The following is a 25,522-nucleotide window of genomic DNA, read 5'->3' as shown; positions in this document are numbered from 1 at the left end:
TTTTATGGTTCATACTCCATGGAAGACTCAATAAAGGACAGACTGCTTAGGTTGAGCATGTCTAGTTAATTTTCACTTAAACTTATTAAGATAGGTTGGCGAAACGAGATGAGAGACAAATATATGAATGATCTCTTAGTTATATTGAGAGAATATTTTAAAAAGTTGATAACGAGACTCGTTGAAAACAATTACTCATTCCGTCCCAAGGTAGTTGGGTCGTGTTCCTTTTTAGATTGTCCCAAAGTAATTGAGTCATTTTCTTTTGGCAAAAATTTTATCATCTCTCATACTTTACTCTCTCTTCCTCTCTCTCTTACTTTATTCCATCTCTTACTTTACTCTCTTCACTTAAACCTTTAACACTCAACTTTAACCTTTAACACATCAATTTCTTAATTTCCGTGACCAAAAAAAATGTTTCAACTACCTTGGATCGGAGGGAGTATTATCTAGCGTCCATAATAAATTAATAATTGTAAAGATATTACTACCCTCATCTCATTATCCTTTTTGGTTTGAATAAGACCAAAAAATGGGCTAGTTTGGTTTGAATATTTTAATAATATTATTCCGTCCAAAAAAATGGACTAGTTTTACCATTTTGGACAGTCTACCAAAATTAGACCAATTTCTAAATATGAAAAGTTTAAACTAATTAAATACTACCAATAATGTGGACCCACAATCCACTAACACTGTATTTTATCCCGATTCTCTCTTACTTTATCAATTATGTATTAAAACTTTTGTCATTTCATAGTCTATTTTTAATGGACGGAGGTACAATTTTTTTTAAAAAAAAATTCAGCATCAATTTATTTAAATTTCGGGTTTCGGTCACTGCTAATGCATGGATATCAATATCATGCTCGCTTGCAGGTCTCAGATTTCGTAAACCGTAGTAATATATCCCATTATACACATGGTGTCAAACCTTAGTCAAGGAACACCATAAAACGAGCTGCCTTTCATATTAATTGTTGTCAAGAATGTAAAATTATGTCCATTTTATACTTGTCCCATAATATATAAGCCAATAAAGTTGTTTAATAGATAAGCGAAAACCAAATTTAAGCATGATACCCATCTTATGAATAATCAAATTGGACCACTACCATTCATCATAACACAGTCAACTTCATTAGATGCACCTCATTATAAACAAGTTCATTAGATGTTGGGCTATCCACAAATCAACAACGAATATTATATAAATTTCCATTTAAAATGGTCATAGAGTTCCAACTTTTATTGTCATCGAGCCAGACTTGGTCTTGTAATTATTCATCACGTTGTTTGTAATGCGTCTACATATAATGAAACTTACTCAATATGGTGATATATAAAAATAGAAAATTTGGAAACGATACATGATACATGCCTTAATACGAAATTGATAAAATAAGATAGATGGACAAAAAGTGATTGAAATATTGTTGGTAGAGTTTGTAATCCGCCTATTTAATTAAGAAAGACTAACCAACAATAGAAAAGAATAATTTTAGGAAAAGAAACCAAGTGGACTATTTTTTGAGAACTGAGAACGAGGGACGTACTCCACTATGTTAGTGAGTCATTAACAATAATTTTTGTGATTAAGAGCATCCACAACCGTGCTCTTGCCAGCGGCACGGTTGTGGGCCCGACCCCACTTTTTCTGCCTGCTCTCTGGCAAGAGCACAACACCCACAGCTGTGCTCTTCCGCAAGGACGAACATAATTAATTTAAAATTCAATTATATAAAAATATTTCCATAATACTAAAATTCATTAAAAAACCACAATAAATATTACAAATTACAAATAAAATAAAAAAGACATAATTAAAATCATAAAAAATAAAAATTACATAATTAAAAAACTAAAAATTAAAAATTACATAATTAAACTCCTAAAATTAAAAATTACATGATTATTGGCTAATATTACCCGAGGAAGACTACGCATCCGGCGGCACCAACCCCAATTGTTTTTTGAGACCCAATATCATGTCCTCGTGCGTTTGAAGTTGCGTGGGGGTCATAGTTGACCTATCGGCCATAGTGAGTTGGGCCAAAAGGGCCCACAACGAGTTGTTCGGGGGTGGAGGTGGAACATAGGGTGCGGGTTCGGGGGCGGGTGTAGATGGAGTCGCGGCGCGACGGCGTTCGGCCGTCGCCTTCTTCCTTCCTTGCGGTCGGCGTCGGGAACCGCTTGGTCCGGCGTCGTGGCTCCCCAAGTTAGCTTCGGCGAGTTGGCTAGCCACTTCTTCGCCGCCGTCGGATAGGGATGCCGACCGTGACCGTTTGGAGGAGCTGCTAGAGGAGGATGTTACGCCTCCCAGATACTTCGGGTGCGTCCTCGTTTCCTGCCAAACATTTAGGTACTTGAACGACTTACCGTTCATGGATTGGTAGGTGCTCAGCGCCGCAGTGATGATGTCGACCTCGCTCCGGCCGCTCCCGGCATTCCGCGACTCCTGGAGGAAATAGCCATTGAACTTGCCAATTTCGTCGTTGGCTCGGCCGATGCAGTTGCGCATCATACTCTCGTTGCGCTCGATCGTTCCCGGCGGCCGGTTTGCATTGTACCACCGAGAGACGCGCCACCAAAAGTGATCGCCGGATTGGTTCGTGCCAACCACCGCATCTTCGGAGATTTCCAAGTACGCCTTGAACAATCTATCCATCTCCGCCGGTGAGTACGGTGTGCGGACACCGGCGCGAGATGGAGGAGTCGGAGTTTGGGAAGGGACGGGAGGCCTAGGCTCCGGTGTCCACCCGTATCGCCCATCGGAGGCACCTTGCTCGTCGACCGGGTATGGCCGGTAGCCACCCGGAACGCCCGAATCTTGGGTGAGAGGAGGGGCCGAATAGTCCGTTTCCGGACTAGGAAACGGTTGTGAATCGAACCATTCGGGGTTCCAACCGTGGGAGCCCGTAAGGTTATCGTCTTGGCCGGACATAGTGATGTTGTAGGGTATGAGAGAATGAAGATGAAAATGGATATGAGAGAATGAAGATGAGAATTGTGTAGTTTGATGTGAATTTTTGGGAGTGAAATTGGGGGTATTTATAGATGAAAGTGTGTATTTTTGGGGTAAAAAAATGAAAAAAAAAAAATTAAAAAGTGGAAAAAAACGGTTATAAACGGATATATTTTTTTTGAGAAGTGAATTTTTTTTTATTTTTTATCCGTTTTTTTAATTAAAAACAGATTTTTTAATTAAAAAAAAATTTAAACACAACGGCTATGCCGTTGACGAATCCCAGCGCGCCACGTCAGCTGCTCGCTGGCACGGCGCTGCTCGATGCTGGCACGGCGCTGCTCGATGCATCGAGCAGCGCCGTGCCAGCGGCGCGAGCACAGCGGCGGCGGGTAGCGTCCGTGCTAGCTGCGCAGACGGCCGTGGCGACGGACGCCACCGTTGTGGATGCTCTGACGTACATGACTGCACAAGACTGAACTCGTGGATGGACTCTAAAATCTCTTCATTAGGAATGAGTTAATTAAGTGCAAGGCATTAGTTAATTAGACTAATAAAATATTAATTTGTATAATTAAGCTTTAATTAGAGTATATTGTGATAATTAAGATGTTTAAAGTTTACCTATAAAATATTTTGATTAAGAAGTTAGTAGATATCTAAATTATGGATTAACATGTCCATTTTAGTGGCTGTCCAATTACAAATTTTACACAGAATTTTCAGATTTTCACTACAAAACGTCGAAACCTATTCGAATCTCAGTTGAAATCCAGAATTACCTGGAAAATGAACTCTCTTCAGTCTTCATGGATTATCGCCAGATACGAAATAAACTCCGCCGCTTCTTTTCCTTTTGTAATTTTGATTGAGCTGTTTCTTTCATCAAGATTTAACTTTACTCTTCACCATTTTGCAGGTTTGTTTAACAGAATCAAATCAGGTAAAGGAAAACGAAAATGGTGAATATCACATTATTACTCGAGTACCAAAATCAGCCCAGAGAGTTTGGTATTATCCGTTTTATTAATTCATTCTTTTGATTATGGCAATTTGTATTTTACTTCTGTTTTCTGTTTCTTGTGTTATGTGGTTATTTAGTTTTGTTGCAATTAGTTTCAGTTCTGTTTAATTCATTATTGCTATTTCATTCATTGTATTTTTTTTTTGGAGATTCTTAGTAGTGAAATTTGTTCCTGGAAATGACAGTAATTGGGTGGTAAAAGCATATATGGCAGATTATTTCATTCTTGATTTGTCTGTGGTCGTTTTAAGGTAATATTAAAAATCCTTGAATCCAAAATCTATAGTTTCTATTTCAAAATCTCTGTGCTTGATGGAAAATAACAGCATATCACATTCCTATCAGAAGAATAGTAGTACTTATATTAGGGAATCGAGATCTAAGAAATCCAAAATGTGAAGTTATTTTTTTTATCACTCCATCAGTATCCCTAGTGACCATTTACTTTTAATGGGCATTTACAAAATTAAATAACCAAACAAGTTCAAATTTAACCAATTCTTCAAAATAAACAATAGATTGATAGCATCTGTCTATCTATCTGTTGAGTGGACATAAGCTACCAAAGTTTCGAACATAGATTGAAATTGTGTGAAATGATCTACCACCCTCCTATTATGGCTTATGATTTCCGTACATGTAATTCTACCATTTCCCGATTCCCATTATAAAGTTTGAAGTGGATCTTTAAAGACATGTTTGAAACATGATGCATCTGTAATTTCCTTCCCTGAGTTAAGGCACACGTTTTTCACAAAGAAATGATTCATCTTCCTCGTGATTTAATTTTTTGATGCAGGCTATGAAAAATAAATGGATGATACCATTTAGTTATATTTAAGAAGTTGCAGCAAGTTTGATTACTTGATTTGAATAAGGAAAAAAGTTTGTATGAATTAGATATGAGCTTGGAGGGAGTGATCATCAATTCATGTAGAATCTTATCTGTCTTAAAGTGAAACAATGATGAAACATAGAAGTTGTTGAAAAGTATGGAACTCTCATTCATTTCATAAAATCTTGAAATATAATACTACTACATTTTAACTATGTATCCATATATATATGTGTGTGTGTACTCACTTGGGAAACATTGAGGACACAAACATGTCTAAACATAGTTTTGTGGAGAAATGGTGATTACGGGGTTATGTGTAGTTTGTAAAGTTTCACATGCATGATGCATCAACTTTGGGGTATCGAGGATATTAGGAAAGTCCAACTCGACTTGGATTGCACGAGTATGTTAGGGAAGTAAACCATAGGTCAAATGAGGTAGATATTACATAACCTGTACAAGATTACTAATTTCAGAAGTAAAGAGAGAGGCATAGTAAATTCTATGAAAAAAGGAGACTCTGGTTGCACATAATACAAGTGGAATGGTGTGAGCCCTGGGTCATCGGAGGAGATTATTTTATAAAATGCATGTTATCTTTGGTAGTTATTGTGTATTCTAAGTGAAATCTAACTATTATCGGAGAATAGTCACATTTGTAATGTCGACTTTCATGGTAGAAGATACAATCTTTTTAAAGTCTTTCTTTTTTATCAAACAACGAGTTATTATATATCCCACATCGAATTCTTACCCGAAATACTCTTTTTTCTTACCTATATGTAGTCTTTATCCCACATCGAACTCTTACCCGAAATACTTTTTTTTCTCACCTATAAAATGGTTTTAAGTTTCTTTCTATTTTTTCCATCTCCCATCTAAAATATTACTTATTTAAGGGTGTTTTTGGTGAAGTGGTCGATCGTAGATGGCGTCGCGTGGGGCTTCACAAATCGTTCAGAGACGGTCATTACCAAATGTAAGTGTGCTCATTCCTTCTATTTTATCTTTTGCTTTCTTTCATTTTTATCAATTTCGGTGTGCAGTGTGCTCTTTTTTTTTGCTTCATTTCTTTTATTATTTACACTATCTTTTTGTTTCATTCGTTTTTTAATTATAATAGAATTGTATAACTTTTATTGTTCTATTAAATCTGAATGTGTTTACTGTGACGGATAAATTATGAGTGATTAGTGATTACAACCTTTTTCTAGAAGTAATTTATTGTGTTTTGCAATGTTAATTGTCGTTATGCACACTATATGGTAGTTATTGAAATGATGTAATAGTAGTAATAAACAATGCTTGTAATGTATCATTAGACTAACTTGGTTTGCACTTTTGCACTTAAAAGTGTTCTGAACTCCAATAGCTTGCTTGCATTGAGTGTCGCATATATATTTTTGTTTGAAGTAATATTGTGTTCTGGTAATTATAGATAAGATAAAGCATAATCATATACTAATATTAATAAACAATGCTTGTAATGTAACATTTGACTAACTTGGTTTGCACTATTTTGGTGCACCGAAATAGTGCAAACTTCTGCATTAAAAGTGGTATGAACTCATTTAGTGCACTGCACTGCACTGCACTGCACAAAATTAGTGCAAAATAATAATGATATAATAGAAAATTTTTGTACTTTGTTGCCTTACATGACTGTGTTTTAAGACATTACTATCTATGTTGATCTAATTTTACGTGTTTTCAGATTGTTCCCTCGGTCTTTACTGACTCGATTCATGGAACTGAGCCACAAGATATGGCCCTGCGCGACTCTAATAACAATCTATGGCACCTCAAAATAGAAAAATTTATTGATGGTTGGTATTTCACAGACGGTTGGGTGAAATTTGTAGAAGATAACATGATTGAAAGGGGTGATGTTTTATTCTATCAATCATCTTCTAAAGGTGTGCTCAATTTCAAAGTTATGAGTCCCTCTGGCAGTGAAGATGCCGGAATCGAACGTCTCAATGTTAAGACCACGAAATTGCCGATTGTAAAAGTGGAAGTAAAAACTGAGGATGTAGAGGCTGGTGATGAGAAGCCTCCTGAAAAACGAGGCACGGAGATGGTGGTGGATGGTGAGTTCTACTTTGCATTTCCTTACAGTTTCCTACCATGGTGATGTTTTAGTTAAGTGACTCGTTGTGCATATGTCGTTTGTGATTGCAGTAGCTGGGGAGGCCGGTACTAGCAAGCCTGGAAAGAAGAGGAAGAAGCAGGATTACTACGGTGAGGAGATTTTCAAACCTGGGGGTATGCAGCCGCCCTTGAACCCTTACTTCGTGGTGGATGTGAGGGAAAACAGAGCAAATGAGATGGTAAGTTGATCTAATCGATGCGATATGTCAATTTATATGTCTCCTTATACATGTTTTCTTTATGTTGGGACAGCACTTCCCAATAGATGTGATCAGAGACCACAAGATCCAACTCCCGGAGACTTTGTTGCTCATGGATCCGAAAGGGAGGACGTTTGAGACAAAGCGCAGATCCTGGAAGGATGGTAGAGTGAACTATAATGGAGGGTGGAAAGCCGTCTACCGAACGAATATGTTGAAAACAGGTGACAAGCTCATATGTGAGTTCATCGGCAACGGCCGCGGCGTAGGGGATATGCACCTCAAGATAAGTGTATTTTCATTGCAACATAGGTAGCAAAAGGTAGGGATGGTGAAAGAAAGGACAATTTTGTACAAATTTTTAGTGTTTTTTTTTATGTAAAGATTAGGACAACGCAGTATGATTGTGTGTTGTAATAGAATTTAGGCTCAATAGAAACTCCATGCTTGATCAAATGCTGCACCGAAATGTTGTGCAAGTGCAAATATTGTGTGTATAGTGTGTGTTTGTGCATGTGCATAGTGTGTGTGTATAGTGTGTGTTTGTGCATGTGCATATTGTGTATGTATGTAATGGTCTAATAATTGTAGAAAGAGAAATGGAGAAAACATGATCCGTTTGCGTCGCCCTTCACATGCATTATCCTTCACATAGCTCTCTTAATTGCTTTCCATACACAATAAGCTTAATATTATTGTTATACGAAAAAAACTGTGTATCGTTGTTAATGATACTACTCCCTCCTTCTGCGAATAGGAGTTTCATTTCTATTCGGCACGGGTGTTAAGAAATGTTAAGAAAAGTGGGTGGAAAAAGTTAGTGGAATATGAGTCTCACACACTTTGTATATATTAGTTTTAAATGATATGTGTGTGGAATGAGTTGGTGAAATGTGTGTCCTTTTTACCATTTATAGTAATTATGAACCGAGACTCCTATTCGCGGACAGAACAAAATGGAAAAACGAGACTCCTATTCACGGACAGAGAGGGAGTATATGTTATCATACAAATTTATGTTTTGATGTAAGCGTGTAAAGAAATAGAAAATTCTAGTTATTTACACATTTCTATCTACGAATACATAATTTTCTTTTATTATATGGAAAATAATTAGAATGGCCAAATAAGTCTAATGTGTGTATTGACAGCTTGAGATTTGACTTTCGACTCCATTGTTGTATTACACCATTGGTAAATTTACAATTTCTTTCATTGAACTTCTAAGTTTATTCTTTGTTGACTTATGGTATCTTAGTTTAATTTTGCCGATAGCGAAAGAAAAGGAAGAGGTCGGCGTCATACTATTTTTCTATGATTTTTGTGAAACTATATATATACACACACAAGGGAAATAAATCAAGATTACAACCTTCAAATTGTGAGTGATTAGTTGTGGCCATTTATTCTCTTCTCAGCAAACAAGAACTTCACCAATATGACGGTAATCCATCTCTCTTCATGCACTTTTATGTATGTCAAAATAAAACGTTATGTATATAGTGAAACTATACACTTTCGAGGGTGAATATAAATGTATGAATAGTGAATTTAATTTATGGACAATAGAAGAATTCATTGGATTATTATTTGGTGTATAATTAAATTTAATCATAATTTTCAGACAACCGAAATGCGTGTGCACATGTGTTGCGCCGGATGTGAGAGCAAGATCAAGAAAGCCCTCCATAAGGTCAAAGGTACTTCCATTCTTTTTTCTAATATCCTTTTATCTTCAAACCTCTAAAAAATACTACAAATTTTAAAAAATACTCGCAAACAATTGGTGATTAAAATATGGATTAAAAATCAGGAGTTGAGGAAGTCGACATAGACATGAGCCTACAGAAGGTGACGGCAAGCGGATGGGCTGATCAAAAGAAAGTCCTGAAAAGCGTTAGGAAGACCGGAAGAAGGGCCGAGTTGTGGCAATTTCCATACAATCCGGAGTTGCGTAACCACAATTTCACAGGTCACCACGACCACAATGGAAGCAACTACGGTGGCCCTTCGAGCTTCTACGCGTCTCAAACATCAGGGTCTTCCTACAACTACTACAAGCACGGCTACAACAATCACGATCATGCTCGGATGCACCATAGTGCAAGCTCCACTATATTTGGAGGTCGAACGGGCGATGCCTTTAGCGATGAAAATCCTCGTGGATGTTCTATAATGTAGTAACTACACATTTTTATCAATTGCTACCTTTTTTCAACTCCTGCACGGGATTCTTGATTTTTATGTAGTAGTAATATTTTTGATGTACTTTTTTGGTTTTAGAACGAAGAAAATGTTCTTTATTCCTATCTCTAGTATCAAAAAATGGATTAGAGAATATGTATATGTAGTAATTAAGAGCAATAATATAATTTTTGATCAAATTTACAAATTTCACATGGACTCTTTGTTGGAAAGAAATCAATTAGGAATCAAGATTGATATGATCTCGTAAATTAGGGAACTCGGTATTTATTGTTAATTGATACTAGGGCAAATCTTTACCATGTATAGAGATAGTTCTTTGTGTATTTAGTCAGCCTCCACTTCTCATTGTAAATCAAGTTGTTGAATGAATAAAATCAAGTCTTTCAACATGGCATCATATTTTTTGAAAAATAAGTCTAAAGTTTTTGAAAAATTTGTGTTTTTCTTCACTTTAATTCAGACACAATTCCAAACTTCTATTAAGGTCATTCGATCTAATAATGGTAGGGAATTTGTTAATAAAGAAATGACAGAGTTTTTTAAGATTAAGGGTCTTGTTCATCAAACTACTTGCCCTTATACCCCTGAACAGAATGAAGTAGCTGAACGAAAAAATAGATTAATCTTGGAAGTAACCCGAGCCCTGTTTTTCGACTGTTCAAAAATTTTTGTGGCCTAAAGCCGTTGCTACTGCTGTGTACTTAATAAATCGACTCCCTACGAAAATTTTGGATATGCGAACTCCCCTGTGGTTCTTTCAGCCCTTACTAAAATTCCTGAACCTCTTACTCTTCCCCTTAGAGTTCTTGGCTGTTCTGTCTATGTACATATTCCCAAACATGAAAGAAGTAAATTTTCTGCGTGTGTCCTTAAATGTATTTTTTTGGGATATGGGATTAACTAGAAGGGTGCCGTTACTATGACCCAGCCTCTAGGAAAATAATAACAACCATGAACTGTAATTTTCTGGAGAGTGAATATTTTTTCCAAGCCCAGACTCGGGGTCAAGGGGAGAGTTTTGATAGTCAGGGAGAGAATTCGAGTGATAGCATTAGACCCCTTAGTTGTGCTGTGTTGCCACAATCAGGTGACTCATCTGTGGGACCAATAGAACAAGCTAGTGTCACCGCCGAGCCGATCCCGTCTGCTATGGAGCCTCCTCAGCCGCCTATTTGAGGTAATTCCTGAAACTAGCTCAGATAGTACAATTGTTACTCCTAATGAGTCTGGTGTAGAAGAAAATGCAGCAGTTGACGGTGACACATGGCAGTTTATACTCCCGCCAAGGAGCACTCGAGGTATACCACCAAAGCGCTGTAGCCCTGAAAGGACTAGCTCGAGAAACCGATATTCAGTGGCAAATCTGTCTAAGGCTAACTTGAGTGAGATGGCGAGGGCTTTTGCGGCAGCCTTTTATGAAGAAGAAGAGCTCCTTCGAACAGCAGAAGAAGCCATGAAAATTGCCCATTGGAGAGAGGCGATGCTAGTGGAAATGAAAGCTCTAATGAAGAACAAAACATGGGAGGTGTGCTTGAAACCGGATGGAGTCCGCACTATGGGGTGTCGATGGGTCTTTACCATAAAAAGGAGGCCAGATGGATCGATTGAACGGTATAAAGCGAGACTGGGGGCAAAGGGGTACACCCAGACATATGGAGTTGACTATGCTGAAACGTTCTCACCGGTTGCAAAGATGAGTAATATTCGGGTGTTGTTCTCTATATAGGCTAACAGAGAATGACCACTACACCAGTTTGATGTAACAAATGCATTCCTACATGGGGAGCTATCGAAGCCTATTTACATGGAGGCACCGCCGGGCTTTACAGGGGAATTTGAAGGAGGAAAGGTCTGTAAAATGAAGAAGACTTTGTATGGACTCAAACAGTCACCTCGAGCGTGGTTTGAGAGATTCACGGAAGTAATGAAGAAGTATGGGTACAAGCAAAGCAACTCAGATCACACACTTTTCTTGAAGAAAAGAGAAGGGAAGATCACATGCTTAATCATTTATGTGGATGATATGATACTCACGGTAGATGATGGAGATGAGATCAACCAGTTGAGAAAAAATTTGTTTGCCGAATTTCAGATGAAGGACTTGGGCTTACTCAAGTATTTCCTGGGGATAGAAGTACTGAGGTCAAGAGAGGGGATCTTCATCAGCCAGAGGAAGTATGTGCTCGATCTTCTGGAAGAAACAGGTTTGCTTGACTGTAAGCCAGCCGACACTCCTATGATGCAGAACCATGGTCTCCAGATAATCGAAGGGGCCGAATCAACCCCTCGCACGAGGTATCAGCGCCTAGTAGGGAAGTTGATTTACTTATCCCATATTAGACCTGACATTGCTTATGCAGTAGGAGTGGTTAGCCAGTTCATGCATGCACCTCAAACGGCTCACTGGGAAGCAGCCTTGAGGATTATTCAGTACCTAAAGGGAACACCGGGACATGGGATTATGTTTGAAAAACATGGACATCTGGAAATTCACGGCTTCACAGATGCTGATTGGGCTGGAAATCCAAATGATAGAAAATCGACTGCTGGATATCTTACCTTTGTAGGGGAAATCTTGTCACTTGGCGGAACAAGAAGCAAAAAGTGGTGGCTCTGTCGAGCGCTGAAGCTGAATTTCGAGGGATTAGGAGTGGGCTAACTGAAATCCTATGGTTGAAGAGGTTGATGACGAAGCTAGACTTGGTTTCACAAAAGTCATGTAAATTGTTCTGCGACAACAAGGCGGCAATTAGTATATATGAGAACCCAATCCAGCATGATCGAACGAAGCATGTCGAGGTAGACCGACACTTCATCAAAGACAATATTGAAACTAAGGTAGTGGAAATTCCTTTTGTCGGATCTGAAGACCAACTGTCAGACATCCTCACAAAGGCGGTAGATTCAAGAAGCTTCCATGGAGTATTGGACAAGTTAAGAATGGGTGATCCCATTATTTAACTTGAGGGAGAGTGTTGGAAAGAAATCAATTAGGAATCAAGATTGATATGATCTCGTAAATTAGGGAACTCGGTATTTATTGTTAATTGATACTAGGACAAATCTTTACCATGTATAGAGATAGTTCTTTGTGTATTTAGTTGGCCTCCACTCCTCATTGTAAATCAAGTTGTCGAATGAATAAAATCAAGTCTTTCAAGACTCTTAAATACGCATGTAAACCAATTTCTCACGTTGAAGAACACACAACTCAGTTGTTTCATGAATTAAATGCTTAAGCGATAAATAATTGAGTCACATATCTAATTTTTGAGGTACTTACACCATCCATGCAAAAACAATTATTGTATGTTGATACAAAAATTTTCAAATTGATACAAAATGTCTTATTTGGGGTCTCATTGTGATAGCACATTTGTTATCCAACTTACAAAACCAAGATCCATTTCATTAGGAATGATTTAAGTGCAAGGCTTGTATACGCGCGTAGCACACCGTGGCACTTAGTTAATTCGGCTAATTAGATAATAATTAGAATAATTAAGCTTTAATTAGGGTATGTACTAAACAATGGATTAACATATATAGTGATTATTAATATATTTAAATTAGTTATCGGTAAAATATTTTGATTAAAATATTTCCATCTTTACGCAGTCTTCAAAATCATCATGGATTCTCAGTTGAAATCCAGATTAACCGAGACAATGAATTCTCTTCAATCATCATGGATTTTCTCCAGATACGAAATAAACTCCTTTTTTTCCTTTTGTAATTTGATTAAGTCGTTTATTTCATCTGTTTCAACGAGATTTAACTTTATTCGAGTATCACATACCGTATATCAGCGCAGAGAGTTTGGTATTTTCCATTTTATTAATTTCTTCTTTGATTATACTAGCAATTTGTATTTTGTTCTCTGTTTTCTGCTTCTTGTGTTGTGTGGTTATATAGTTTTATTGCAATTAGTTTCAGTTATATTTAATTTATTATTGCTATTTGATTCTTTGTTTTTTTGGAGATTATAGTGAAATTTGTTTCATAAAATGCTAGTATATGTATTGGAGAGAGCATAAATGGCAGATTATTTATAATTCTTGATTTTCTGTGGTCGTTTTATGTTAACTTAGAGAGATTTCTAATTCAATATCTGGGCTTTTTCTATCAGAAGGGTAGTACTGAAGTAAATATATTGGGGAATCGTGATATAAGAAATAAAAAAAGCGAAGTACTTTTATTCATTACTCCATCAGTATCACAAGTGGCCATTTACTTTTAATGGCCAAATACAAAATTACATATGGCAAATTGGCAAAAAGAATCATGAAATGCGGTCAAATTCGGGTATAAATAGCCAATCACTATATCCAAACTATGATATTTTTCTCAATTATTCTATAACAAAAAATTTCATCTAGTATTCCTGAATTTACCAATGCAAGGCGTACATATGTAAAAGTTAAAGATATAATTGACTAAATGTATTAAATGACGCTTTTAAATAGTCAAATGTTTCGTTCGTATGATATTTTTCATTTGCCAAAAGCATACATAATTTCCCTAAATTGAGAAAAATTTCAGATCTAATTAGAGTACTATTTTTTAAAGTTGCGGGATAGACCAATATTTGGCCAGATTTCATGATTTTTTCCATTTATCCAATTAAATAACCAAACAAGTTGAAATCTAATAATTAATTCTTCAAAATAAACAATAGATTGATAGTATCCATCCATCCATTAAACATATTGAGTGGACATAAGCTATTAAGCTACCAAAGTTTGGAACATAGATTGAAATTGTGTGAAATGATCTACCACCCTCCTATTTTGGCTTATGATTTCCATACATGTAATTCTACCAGTTCCCGATTCCCATTATATAGTTTGAAGTGGATATTTAAAGATATGTTTGAAACATGATGCATTTGTAATTTCCTTCCCCGAGTTAATTAAGGCACACATTTTTCACAATGAAATGATCCAACTTCCTCATGGTTTACAAAGATGTAATAGTAGTTGTTTGTGGATGTAAGAGCTACATGTCTAAATGTAGTTTTGTGGAGAAATGGTGATTACGAGGTTGTATGTAGAGATTCACATGTGTGATGCATCAACTTTGGGCTATAGGATAATAGGAAATTAAGTCCTAACTCTATCTAATCGGATTGCACGATTATGTTAATTAGGTAAGAAATCATAGGTCGAATCAGATAGATGGTACATAACATGTACTACAAAATTGCTAAATTTAAAAGTAAGCAAAGAATACAAGTGGAATGGTGTTGGCCCAGTGTCATCGGAGGAGATTGTCTTACAAAATGCTGTTGAAAATATATACACCAACTTTTAGAGGAATAGATATTCTGGAATATCAAAATAATTAGAATGGGCTAGAATATGTGTAGTTAGAAGTATCTAACTCATGTTAACCGACTTAGCATAGATTATTCTAGAATAGGTAATTGAGTACCAAAATATGTTGGTTGTTTTGTGTGCTCACCGATGGTGAATTCCTATAAATAGACATTAGGCTTCTTTGTAGCAATGCAAGAGAAAGTGAGGAACTGAAGATAAGTGAGAGTTAACAGTGTTCTATTGTGAGATGTGTCCTCGGATATCTAATGAGGTGTGTACTATAAGAGTGTGTTTTGGGTTGGGTTCTCAAAAGTATTGTAGTGTGGTCTTGCGTTGGTGTTGTGTACATCGTTGTGTCGTGTATTTGCTAATTCGTACGCCATTATATAAAATATTTTTTTTTATTTAAAATAATTATTTTGTGTAAGAGCAGCCCCTTGGAGCCACAACACGGGATTTAAACCCATACTTTTAGATGGTGTAAATTCATTTTATTGGGGGACCTAGATATTTGGTTTGGGGAATGGGGCAATAACGTAACATTATATACATTGTGTATTCCAACAATTCACTCTACAATTAAATATAATTAAGAAACAAAATAAAATGAGCAGTCTATAAAACCTGAACGTATTTAATGTGATGAATAATTATGAGTGATAACAACCTTCTTCTCGAAATAATTTATTTTGTTTTGCAATGTTAACTATCGGTATGGACACTATACGCTAGTTATAGAAATGATGTAATAGTAATAAGCAATTCTTGTATCATTAGACTAACTTGGTTTGCACTATTTTGGTGAAATATATAGTGAATGAAAACTTCTGCACTAAAAGTAAAGAATAGTCTTATTTTATGTTTATGTTTTTTTTGTTGTCTTGACAGCGCGGGCGGACCCAAATGGAGGTGACTAGAGGCTAAAGCCCTTAATGAATTTATTTCTTAAACATTTTTTATTAATTTTTTGTGAAATTTATTGATATTTAATGTAAATTATTGTGTAACAGCCCTTACAAACGATGAATATTGTTAAAAAATATACATTGAAATAAAAAATAGAAATCTCAGCCCCTATCCATATATATTTCTGCGTCCGCCCCTGTTTGACAGTACTTCCCGACATATGTGAATATCAAGCTCCCAAAGACTTTGTTGCCCGTGGATTCAAAAAAGAGGATGTACGAGCTGAGGCACACATCGTGGAAGGATGGTGAAGTGAACTATAATGGAGGGTGGAAAGCCATATACCGAGCGGATATGTTGAAAATAGGTAACAAACTCATCTTATTAATTTTAAATTATTTGAATTTTGGTGGCATAAAATCCGTGTGTAAAAATCTTTGGGGTTGGGTAAGATGCAAAAAGAGGAATAAAAGATAATGAAAAGAATTTTGGAAAATACTAGTAGCATTTAATATAATTTGCCAAGTTGAATTTGGTGGCAAACTCGCATAAATTTTGGAAAATAGCTTTTAATGTAATTTGCCACTATTTCAACGGCAATGCAGCAAATTAACACTATAAAACTAGCTGGGATTTCATTTGTGAGTTCAAGCAAACCCTGATTTCTTCTCACTTCTGTGGTTTTACTCTGATTTTCTCTCATTTCTCTTGATTTCAGCAGTTTTCGTTTTTAATTTTATCAAATTTGACTGTACTCATCTTTGTGGAGCACTAAAGTTCAATTTCTCGGTGCGAAAAATGGTTAATCGTCCAGCATTCTTCAAGTTTTACGTGCCTTGGCTTGGTGAAGAAAATCAGGTACTCTTTTTCTATTAATTTAGTTCTCTAGTCTCGATTATACTACCTTTTTCACTTTAAAAAATTAATATTATATTCATATATGTTTACCGCGTTTTGCTATTAGATGGCGATTTTGTTGTTATATTCGTTGATTTCAATTTTTCTGTTGCTGCTTTGCGTGGCCTTTCCATGTTGAGAGTTTATTAAAACTCATACAGAGTTTACTAATTGTATTTTCCCTTCCGTACGGATTCTGATGTATCAAATGTTTATATGGAATAATATTAATCAACTTGGCCACTAATTTTTATGCATACAGAAAATCCCTCCAAGGTTTATTCAATCTCTTCCTGGAAACTGGCCGATGAATTTGTCACTTCGAGACCGTTATAACAATTTGTGGAATGTGAAAGTGGAAATGATTGGCGGTGATTGGTACTTTAAAGATGGTTGGGCAAAATTTGGTGATGATAATAAGATAAAAGGAGGGGATATGTTTATCTATGAGTATTTCTCTCATGGTTTACTTGACTTCAAAATTCATGGAGGCAATGGTTGCTTAACTGAAGGTGCTGGAGGTCGGATTACTCATACACCTGAATATAGTCCTATCGGTGAAGGACACGCACATGAGAATTACGGTAAAGTTTCTTAATTGGTTTCTTTTCTTCAGATTTTCTGTCTGTCCATCAATCTTAACCTTCTATTCGAATCAGAAGATAATGACGATCATGATTCCCCGCCTATGCCGCTGCCTGTGCCGCCTGTGCAGGTACAAGTACCCCCGCCCGAAGAAGAGAATTCAAGGGATGATCATATTCAAGGGGAGCGAGTCACGGATGGTAAAGCTTCTTATAGCATTTCCAATGTTTTTTACGCAAAAGTATACCGTTCCCGCTGCCATGAATGTGTGTTCAAATGTGAAACAAAGATCTGAACCCTGTGTTTAATTTCATCCAAAATGTGATGTTTAAGTTTGTGAAGTTTAAAAACTGTGTCAAATTTGCAATTTGGAATACATATTTGTAATCCTTCTGCCCAATCAGGTGCGGCCAGTTCTACCATAACAACCAGTCGCCACGACTGGTATGGTGCAGAGCTCATGAAAACCGGGTTCATTCCACCGCCCCAGAATCCTTATTTCGTGACCAAAAAACGAAGAGGCAGAGCTTATGAACTAGTAAGCATACACAACACATTTGTATAGTATTTTGATAGAATCTACAATTTATTGACCAACATGTTGCTACTACAATGATAGTATATACCTGTGGATGTGATCAAACGCTTCAACCTGAGACTCCCTGAGAACGTGACGCTCATCGACCCAAATGGAAGGCAGTTTCAAGCCAAGCGCAAGATGTGGGCGGACCGAAGGATGTTCTACTCCGGAGGCTGGAAAATCCTTTGTATACAGAACATGGTGGAAGACAACGACTCGTGCATCTGCGAGTTCTTGTATAACGCCGACGATCTATGCATCAGCGTAAGCTTCTTTCCCCCAAAATAGCAGCAATGCTAGAATGGAGTGGATTAGATTCGTATTGAGGAGTTCACATCTGTTTTATAATTTCAATTATCAATATGCACATTGGATGGATTTACTGAACTAGTGATTTATCAGTGTATAGTAAATGCATCTTAACAGATAAAAACCATATAGTATTAATAAGAGATTACCGCACATTAAACTCCAATCTTTGAACATTACTGCAAATTCAAATCAAACTTATAAATTGCATCAGTTGAAATGAAACTCTATTTCCGCAACAGTTGCACTAATTTGTTTAGAAAATTGTGGTGTAAATAGAAAATGAGGATAGTGTGCATCTAGGATTCCTCTTTCAACACCGATCGTCGAGTAGAAGAATGTTCGTTAAGCCTCTAAGAAAGTCCAAAATATGCATTTCTAGCTGCATCCCAGTCGACCAATTTGCTAGAAAATCGACAAGAGTACCAGTGTCTCTTTATGACATGCTTCACACTCACCTCTCATTGTCGATCACCAACTCCATCAGTTTCGTGTTGTCACCGGTTCCTTCATTCAGTGGCTCTTCGGATGTCGGATGGATGTGCTGCTCGTCATGTTGGTCTTGGTTTGTTGAGCCACCTATCATATTATGAGTATTTTTAATGAGTTTTAAGTTGTGTTAACGACGTGAAACTCTCAGTAGACCATTTCAGCCTATAAATAGGCTTGTAACTATGTCATTTTTAAAACATATTTAATGATAATCGAAAATTGACATAAAGTGTTTCATCTATTTATAATTTATCAAAATACATTGAGCAAGATCTTGTAGCGTACAATGTCAAGGTTCTGGGTTGATCATGTATCTGGTCAAGGTTCCACGCTATTGGAGTGATTCGATTCTAGGGAGGCTATTGCAAACACTTATATGTGGGCAGTGGCGGATTCAGGATTTTCGATCTAGGGGTCCAAAAAATAATCATACTCAAACTTAAAATTTCAAAACATGACTAATCTTTTTTTTTTCCTCTTTGTTTTGTTTTATCAATTGTTCTATTATTTAAAATATAGTCTTTTTCTTTATTTTTCTTTATTAAAAAACTTATTTTAAACAGAATAAATTTTTGTATTTTATAGTGTCAATTAGACGATGAATTATGCATTTGAAATACGAGCATTTATGTTTTGTTACTTAGGAATATAGTATTATATAGATATGAATATTATGAGATGAGTTTTATAATTACTAATTTATGATACTTTAATGTTAGTAATTAAACTTGAATTTATTGTAAACAATTATTAAAGTTTGCTTTATATTAGTCATATATGTATTTACTAAAAATATATACTCCCTCCGTCCCACAAGAATATGCACTCTTTCATTTTTAGTGCGCCCCACAAGAATATTCACTTTCTAATTTTTGAACTCTTTTATCTCTAATGAGGTTAGAGATAGAATTCATTCTCCACTAAAAATACTTTATTTACTTTTTTCTCTCTACCTCTCTCTTACTTTACCAATTTTGAATTAAAACTCGTGCCGAACCCAAAATGCATATTCTTTGAAGACGGAGAGAGTAATATTTAACGAAAACTAAATATGGATTGATAATTAATTAAATTGAAAAAGATATGGTATGTATTTAAACATAGTTAATTGGAAGAAAAAAATGTCAAGTGGAAAAGAAAGAGTAGGAAAAAAGGGCTTGAGAAGGCTTGAACACAAGCCTATGCCTTCAAAATGAGCCAATAACTTAATCTTCATTCATATTTGTTGCTTAAAACAAAAGCCAAAAAAGGAAAAAAAAATAAAGAAAGATCATTGTACCTACTTGACAACTCTATATGACTATTTAAAGATATCCATTATTCTATTGTTGCCTTAAAAAATTTTTATATCCAGTGTCTTCCGAATTTCACAACAAAACAATACGTCGAAACCTCTTCGAATCTAAGATGAAAATCCTGATTTACGGGGAAAATGAACCCCTCTTCAAGGATTATCGCCAGATACGAAATAAACTCTCCTTTTTCACTTGTGTTTTTGATTGAGCTTTTCTTTTATCTGTTTCATCAAGATTTAACTTTTCTCTTCACTATCTTGCAAGTTTGCTTTGACATAATCAATATCAGTTAAATGAAAACGAAAATGTTGAATATCACATTATTAATCGAGTACCAAAATTAGCCCAGAGAGTTTGGTATTATCCATTTTATTGATTCATTCTTTTGATTATAACAATTTGTATTTTTCTGACGTTTGTGTTGTGCTGTTATTTATTTGTTGCAATTAGTTTCAGTCATGTTTAATTCATTATTGCTATTTCATTCTTTGATTTTTTTTGGAGATTCTTGTGATATATGTTCCAGAAAATGCCCGGTAATTGGGTGGGTGGTAAAAGCATAGATGGCAGATTATTTAATTCTTGATTTTCCATGGTCGTTTTATGTTAATATCCAAATCCTTGAATCCATATGCAACCTTAGATATAATCCAACTTCCTCGTTGTTTAATTATTTGATGTAGGTTATGTAAATTAAATGGATAATACCATTTAGTTATATTTTAGTAGTTGCAGCAAGTTTGAACCAAAATCAGGAAAATGTTTGTACAAATTAGGTATGAGCTTGGAGGGAGTGAGCATCAACTCATGTAGCATCTGTCCCAAAGTGAAACAATGATGAAACATAGAAGTTGTTGAAAATCATGTAACTCTCATTCGTTTTCATAAGTAATAGTAATAGTAAACTATGTGTATTCACTTAGGTAACAGTGGGACACCGAGGTCTTAGTTGTTTGTGGATGTAAGAGCTACATGTCTAAATATAGTTTAGTGGAGAAATGGTGATTATGGGTTATGTTTAGAGGTTCACATGCATGATGCATCAACCTTGGGATATAGATAGATGGATGTCAAGGATATTAGGAAATTCCAACTCTAATCAGATTGCACAAGTATTCTACGGAAGAAAACCATAGGTCGAATGAGGTTGATACTACATGACATGTACAAGGTTGCTAATTTTAAAAGTAAAGAGAGTCATAGTAGATTCTATGAAAAAAGAGATTCTAGTTGCACAGAATACAAGTGGAATGGTCAGTTACATCAGAGGAGATCGTCTTACAAAATGCTATAGTTGTCTCCACTGACTTCTAGAGGAGCCGAGAAAGACAAGATGTTAGGCAACATAACTATTAGAGAAATAAATATTTTGCAATATTAAAATAATTAGAATAGGCTAGAATATGTATAACTAGAACTATGTATCTCATGTTAACCGACTTAGCATAAATTAATCCAGAATAGGTAATTAGGTACCAAAATATTTTGGTGTTTTTGTGTGGTCTCCAATGTTGAATTCCTATAAATAGGCATTAGGCTTTTTTTGTAGCAATGCAAGGGAGAGTGAAGAATTGAAAATAAGTGAGTGTGAGAGTGTTCTATTGTGAGGTGTGTCCTAATCGAGCTAGTGGTGTGTCCTCGGGTATCTAATGAGGTGTGTCATCCAAGAGTGTGTTTTAAGTTGTTTCCTCAAAAGTATTGTAATGTGATCTTGTGTTGGTGTTGTGTAACTGTCTGTTCGTGTATTTGGTGGTTCGTACACCATTGTTGAGTATAATAAATATCCTTTTGTGTAATCGATTTTGTAGTACCATGGATAACCAACAAATGTATGTTATCTTTGGTTGTTATTGTGTATTCTAAGTGGAAATCTAACTATTATCGGAGATAGTCACATTTTTAATGTCGAATTTCATAGTGGAAGATACAATCTTTTTAGTGGAAGATACCCAAGATACTTATTATTTCTCACTAGTCTTTATCCCACATCGAACTCTTACCCGTAATACTTCTTTTTTTCACCTATAAAAGGGTTCTAAGTTTCCTTTTATTTTTTCTATCGGCCAACTAAAATAGTTCTTAATTAAGGGTGTTTTTGGCTTTGCTATAATTTGGTGAAGTGGTCAATCATAGAGGGCGTGTGGGGCTACACACATCGTTCAGAGACATTCATTACCAAAGGTAATGTGCTATTTCCTTTTGTTTTTTCTTTTGCTTTCTACCATTAATATCAATTTCGGTGTTCAGTACGCTCTTTTTTTTGCTTCATTTTTTCAAAATTTACACTAATCTATTCGAGTCGTTTGTTTTATTCAATATTAATGAATTGTACTCCCTCCGTCCCAAGGTAGTTGAGTCGTATTCATATTTTGTTTGTTCCAAGAGTCATTTTTTTTTGGCAAAAGCTCTATCTTCTCTCATACTTTACTCTCTCTTACTTTACACTCTCCTCTTATTGTGATGAATAAACTATGAGTAATTAAAACCTTTTTCTAGAAGTAATTTATTGTGTTTTGCAATGTTGATTATCAATATGCACACTATATGGTAGTTATTGAAAAGATGTACTCCCTCTGTCCCAAGATAAGTGAGCTAAAACTTTTCGGCACGGGATAAAGTAAGAGAGTTAATAATGTAGAGTGAAAAAGTAAGAGAGAGAATGCTAAAAAAGGAAATGGCTCACTTATCTTGTGACGTCCCAAAAAGGAATGTGAGTCGCTTATGTTGGGACGGAGGGAGTAATAGTAATAAGCAGTACTTGTAACGTATCGTTATATTAACTTGGTTTGCACTATTTTGGTGAAATATATAGTGCATGAAAACTTCTGCACTTAAAAGTGCTCTGAACTCCAATATCTTGCATTGAGTGTCGCATATTTTTTTATTTTGTGAGTTCGGGCAAACCTAATTTCATCTCAGTTCTGTTGATTTAACTGATTTCTTCTCATTTCTATTGATTTCAACAGTTTTTGTTTTTAATTTCATCAAATTTGACTGGATTCGTCTCTGTGGAGCACTAAAGTTCAATATCTCGGTGCAAAAAATGGTGAATCGTCCAGCATTCTTCAAGTTTTACGTGCCTTGGCTTGGTTCTAGTCTCGTTTTTGTTGTTATATTCGTTGATTTCAATCTCTCTGTTTCTGGAGGTTTAGCATGACGAGTGATAAATTATTGAAACTCATAGAGATTTACGGTAATTATTTATGTCCATGTTTTGTGTGGCATTTCCATGTTAAGAGTTGAAATGCTTTCTTTGTGCTCGATATTGTGCCCTTCAATAGCTACTAGATTATTAGCTATCGCTTTCTGTTTTGAATAGAGGGCAACTCGTCCAACCCGGAAATTATATAATTTGCTAGATTATAGCTCTGTTCACTACCTTTTAGTTTGTTTACAGCTCCGCGTTCCAATTCAACTTCAAGCTCCTTAAATGCTCATCTCTGTTTATTTTTTGTTTATTTTTCTCACTTCAAGCTCCTTAATGTGCTCATCTCCAGCATGCTTTGTTGCAACACAGTGGTATTGCACCTTAACTTTGCAATATCATTTTACGTGTTTGACGGGCTCGATAAATATATTGCTATAGTTAAACATATTAAATTTTAATTTGGATTATGATGATAATAAAGAAAACAATGTTAAATACCTAAGAAAATATGTTTGTATGACAATGGAAATAGTTTACTTTGCCTTTCTGTAGGGATTCTGATGTATCAAGTGTTTATATGGAATAATATTAATCAACTTGGCTGATGATTTTTATGTATACAGAAAATCCCTCCAAGGTTTATTCAATCTCTTCCAAGAAACTGGCCATTGAATTTGTCACTTCGAGACCGTTATAACAATTTGAGGAATGTGAAAGTGGAAATGATTGGTGGTGATTGGTACTTTAAAGATGGTTGGGCAAAATTTGCTGATGATAATAAGATAAAAGGAGGGGATATGTTTATCTATGAGTATTTCTCTCATGGTTTACTTGACTTCAAAATTCATGGAGGCAATGGTTGCTTAACTGAAGGTGCTGGAGGTCGGATTACTCATACACCTGATTGTGGCCTATCGGTGAAGGACACTCACCTGAGAATTATGGTAAATTTCTTGGTTGGTTTCTTTTCTTCAGATTTTCTCTGCCCATCAATCTTAACCTTCTAGTCGAATTTGACGATAATGACGATCATTGCACATGAATCTGTTCAAATGTCATGAATGTGTTCAAATGTAAAACAAAGTCAGCCACATCCGAAACCCATGTTTAACTTCGTCCAAAATGTGATGTTAAATTTGAGAAGTTTAAAACCGTGTCAAATTAGCAATTTGGAGTACATATTTGTGATATTTGGTGCATTTAACTCTGTTATCTGAAGATTTTGTAGTATTGTTGCTCTTGGTTTATTGACCTTCTTTAGTCAACCTTCCAGTCTGAACTTGCTACCAATGAGTTTTAGATGCACTGATGATGACAGTTGTCTCTCTACAGTTAAAGAAGCGAATCACCGAGATGCTCATACTGTAGATGAGGAATCAAGAGACGATGCTCCACTGGAGCTAGCGAGGGACGGTAAGTTCAATACAGTTTTGTTCAATTTATGTGGCTAGTTGCTTTATGTGATCCTTCTTCCCAACTCAGGTACGGCCAGTTCTAGCAAACGTTATATCAGAAGAACCTACGATTGGTACGGTGTAGAGCTCTTCAATACCGGGTTCATTCCACCATCCCCGAATCCTTATTTCGTGGCCCAAAATGAAAGAAACAGAGGAGGTTCTCAATTAGTAAGCATACACAACACATTTGTTTAGTATTTTTGATATAATATACCATTTTTTGACCAACATATTGCTACTACAATGATAGTATATACACATGGAAGTGATCAAAAGCTTCAATCTGAAACTCCCTGAGAATGTGACGCTCCTCGACCCAAAAGGAAGGAAGGCAGTTTCCTGCCAAACGCAAGATGTGGATGGACCAGAGGACGTTCTACACCGAAGGCTTGAAAAGCCTTTGTGAAGTGAACAAGGTGGAAGACAAAGATTCGTGCATTTGCGAGTTCTTGTATAACGCTGATGATCTATGCATCAGTGTAACCTTCTTTCCCCCCTAAATAGCAACAAGGAGTGGATTAGATTAGTATTGGGGAGTTCACATTCCTATAGTTTCAGAGGTTTTTTTATGCATTTGAGATTCCTGAGTTATTGTTGGGATATGATTTTAGGATGTATGATTTGTTATTTCAGTCAATAGTTATTCAAAGCAATAAATTTCAAACTAAAACAGTATGGTTTCTTTTTGCACTAAAATGGTGCCATTTTAGCAACAACAGTGTTTCCAAGTCTAATGGTTTGTAGTCGCTTGCACTAAATGTCACAGGAAAAAGTATTTGAAATATTTTATTTTGTTTTATATTTTCAATTATCAATATGCACATTGGACTGACTTATTGAAGTGGTGATAATCAATACATAGTAAATACTACATCTTAATAGATAAAAACCATATAGTATTTAATAAGAGATTACTGCACATTAAATCCCAATCTTTGAAAAATAATTTGTTTAGAAAATGAGGGTACTGTTTTAAAACAATTACTATACAGAAATCATACGAGCTCTGCTCTGCCTTGAGAGGTTAATGAGTGTATGAACTTTATTTTAATAGTACTACTTATTTGGGCTTTCTTTTACTAGCTGAGCCCATTACCATTTACTACTCCATAGATTTGACTATTTTAAGTTTTAAAGTAACACTCA

General features: G+C 35.7%; 3 protein-coding genes and 1 long non-coding RNA gene across 11 annotated transcripts; all 4 read left to right on the top strand.

Annotated features, from left to right (window-relative positions):
• The first annotated feature begins 3,640 nt into the window (after nt 1-3,640).
• LOC121804555 (B3 domain-containing protein At5g60140-like) lies at nt 3,641-7,695 on the top strand. 5 transcript variants are annotated; one of them, XM_042204154.1, is made up of 6 exons: nt 3,641-3,979; nt 5,746-5,809; nt 6,545-6,656; nt 6,747-6,920; nt 7,012-7,160; nt 7,234-7,695. In XM_042204154.1, the coding sequence occupies exons 2-6, from the start codon at nt 5,759-5,761 to the stop codon at nt 7,495-7,497; spliced, it is 750 nt and encodes a 249-aa protein (XP_042060088.1). In that variant the 5' UTR covers nt 3,641-3,979; nt 5,746-5,758; the 3' UTR covers nt 7,498-7,695. The 5 variants fall into 5 exon arrangements, with proteins under 5 accessions (XP_042060088.1, XP_042060086.1, XP_042060087.1 ...); XM_042204152.1 differs by adding an exon at nt 4,178-4,243 and having other exon boundaries at nt 3,642-3,979; nt 6,545-6,920; XM_042204153.1 differs by adding an exon at nt 4,150-4,243 and having other exon boundaries at nt 3,642-3,979; nt 6,545-6,920.
• Nucleotides 7,696-8,814: 1,119 nt separating this feature from the next.
• On the top strand, nt 8,815-9,370 carry LOC121804557 (heavy metal-associated isoprenylated plant protein 28-like). The gene is made up of 2 exons (XM_042204155.1): nt 8,815-8,881; nt 8,995-9,370. The coding sequence occupies exons 1-2, from the start codon at nt 8,815-8,817 to the stop codon at nt 9,360-9,362; spliced, it is 435 nt and encodes a 144-aa protein (XP_042060089.1). The 3' UTR covers nt 9,363-9,370.
• Nucleotides 9,371-15,842: 6,472 nt separating this feature from the next.
• On the top strand, nt 15,843-18,367 carry LOC121804553 (B3 domain-containing protein At5g25470-like). Of its 3 annotated transcripts, XM_042204142.1 has the most exons (7): nt 15,843-15,980; nt 16,332-16,471; nt 16,773-17,094; nt 17,170-17,295; nt 17,500-17,633; nt 17,715-17,939; nt 18,264-18,367. In XM_042204142.1, the coding sequence occupies exons 1-7, from the start codon at nt 15,887-15,889 to the stop codon at nt 18,285-18,287; spliced, it is 1,065 nt and encodes a 354-aa protein (XP_042060076.1). In that variant the 5' UTR covers nt 15,843-15,886; the 3' UTR covers nt 18,288-18,367. The 3 variants fall into 3 exon arrangements, with proteins under 3 accessions (XP_042060076.1, XP_042060077.1, XP_042060079.1); XM_042204143.1 differs by lacking the exon at nt 18,264-18,367 and having other exon boundaries at nt 16,335-16,471; nt 17,715-18,130; XM_042204145.1 differs by lacking the exon at nt 18,264-18,367 and having other exon boundaries at nt 17,173-17,295; nt 17,715-18,130.
• Nucleotides 18,368-19,816: 1,449 nt separating this feature from the next.
• LOC121804558 lies at nt 19,817-25,046 on the top strand. Of its 2 annotated transcripts, XR_006051173.1 has the most exons (6): nt 19,817-21,952; nt 22,738-22,817; nt 23,543-23,863; nt 24,252-24,332; nt 24,402-24,544; nt 24,627-25,046. It is a non-coding gene; the product is annotated as an uncharacterized LOC121804558 (long non-coding RNA). The 2 variants fall into 2 exon arrangements; XR_006051172.1 differs by lacking the exon at nt 22,738-22,817 and having other exon boundaries at nt 19,818-21,952.
• The last annotated feature ends 476 nt before the right edge of the window (nt 25,047-25,522 follow it).

This window comes from Salvia splendens, chromosome 5, assembly GCF_004379255.2.
Source record: "Salvia splendens isolate huo1 chromosome 5, SspV2, whole genome shotgun sequence".
Lineage (NCBI taxonomy): Eukaryota > Viridiplantae > Streptophyta > Magnoliopsida > Lamiales > Lamiaceae > Salvia > Salvia splendens.
Note: the sequence above shows the minus strand (reverse complement) of the source record. Positions and strands in the feature narration are given on the sequence as shown.

Coding starts and splice junctions, on each gene's coding strand:
- LOC121804555 (XM_042204150.1), top strand. CDS start 5,759: ATGGCGTCGCGTGGGGCTTCACAAATCGTTCAGAGACGGTCATTACCA. Junction 6,921..7,011: donor CACGGAGATGGTGGTGGATG/GTGAGTTCTACT, acceptor TTGTGATTGCAG/TAGCTGGGGAGGCCGGTACT. Junction 7,161..7,233: donor AAAACAGAGCAAATGAGATG/GTAAGTTGATCT, acceptor ATGTTGGGACAG/CACTTCCCAATAGATGTGAT.
- LOC121804557 (XM_042204155.1), top strand. CDS start 8,815: ATGCGTGTGCACATGTGTTGCGCCGGATGTGAGAGCAAGATCAAGAAA. Junction 8,882..8,994: donor AGCCCTCCATAAGGTCAAAG/GTACTTCCATTC, acceptor ATTAAAAATCAG/GAGTTGAGGAAGTCGACATA.
- LOC121804553 (XM_042204142.1), top strand. CDS start 15,887: ATGTACGAGCTGAGGCACACATCGTGGAAGGATGGTGAAGTGAACTAT. Junction 15,981..16,331: donor AGCGGATATGTTGAAAATAG/GTAACAAACTCA, acceptor TCTTGATTTCAG/CAGTTTTCGTTTTTAATTTT. Junction 17,940..18,263: donor CCGACGATCTATGCATCAGC/GTAAGCTTCTTT, acceptor TGGTGTAAATAG/AAAATGAGGATAGTGTGCAT.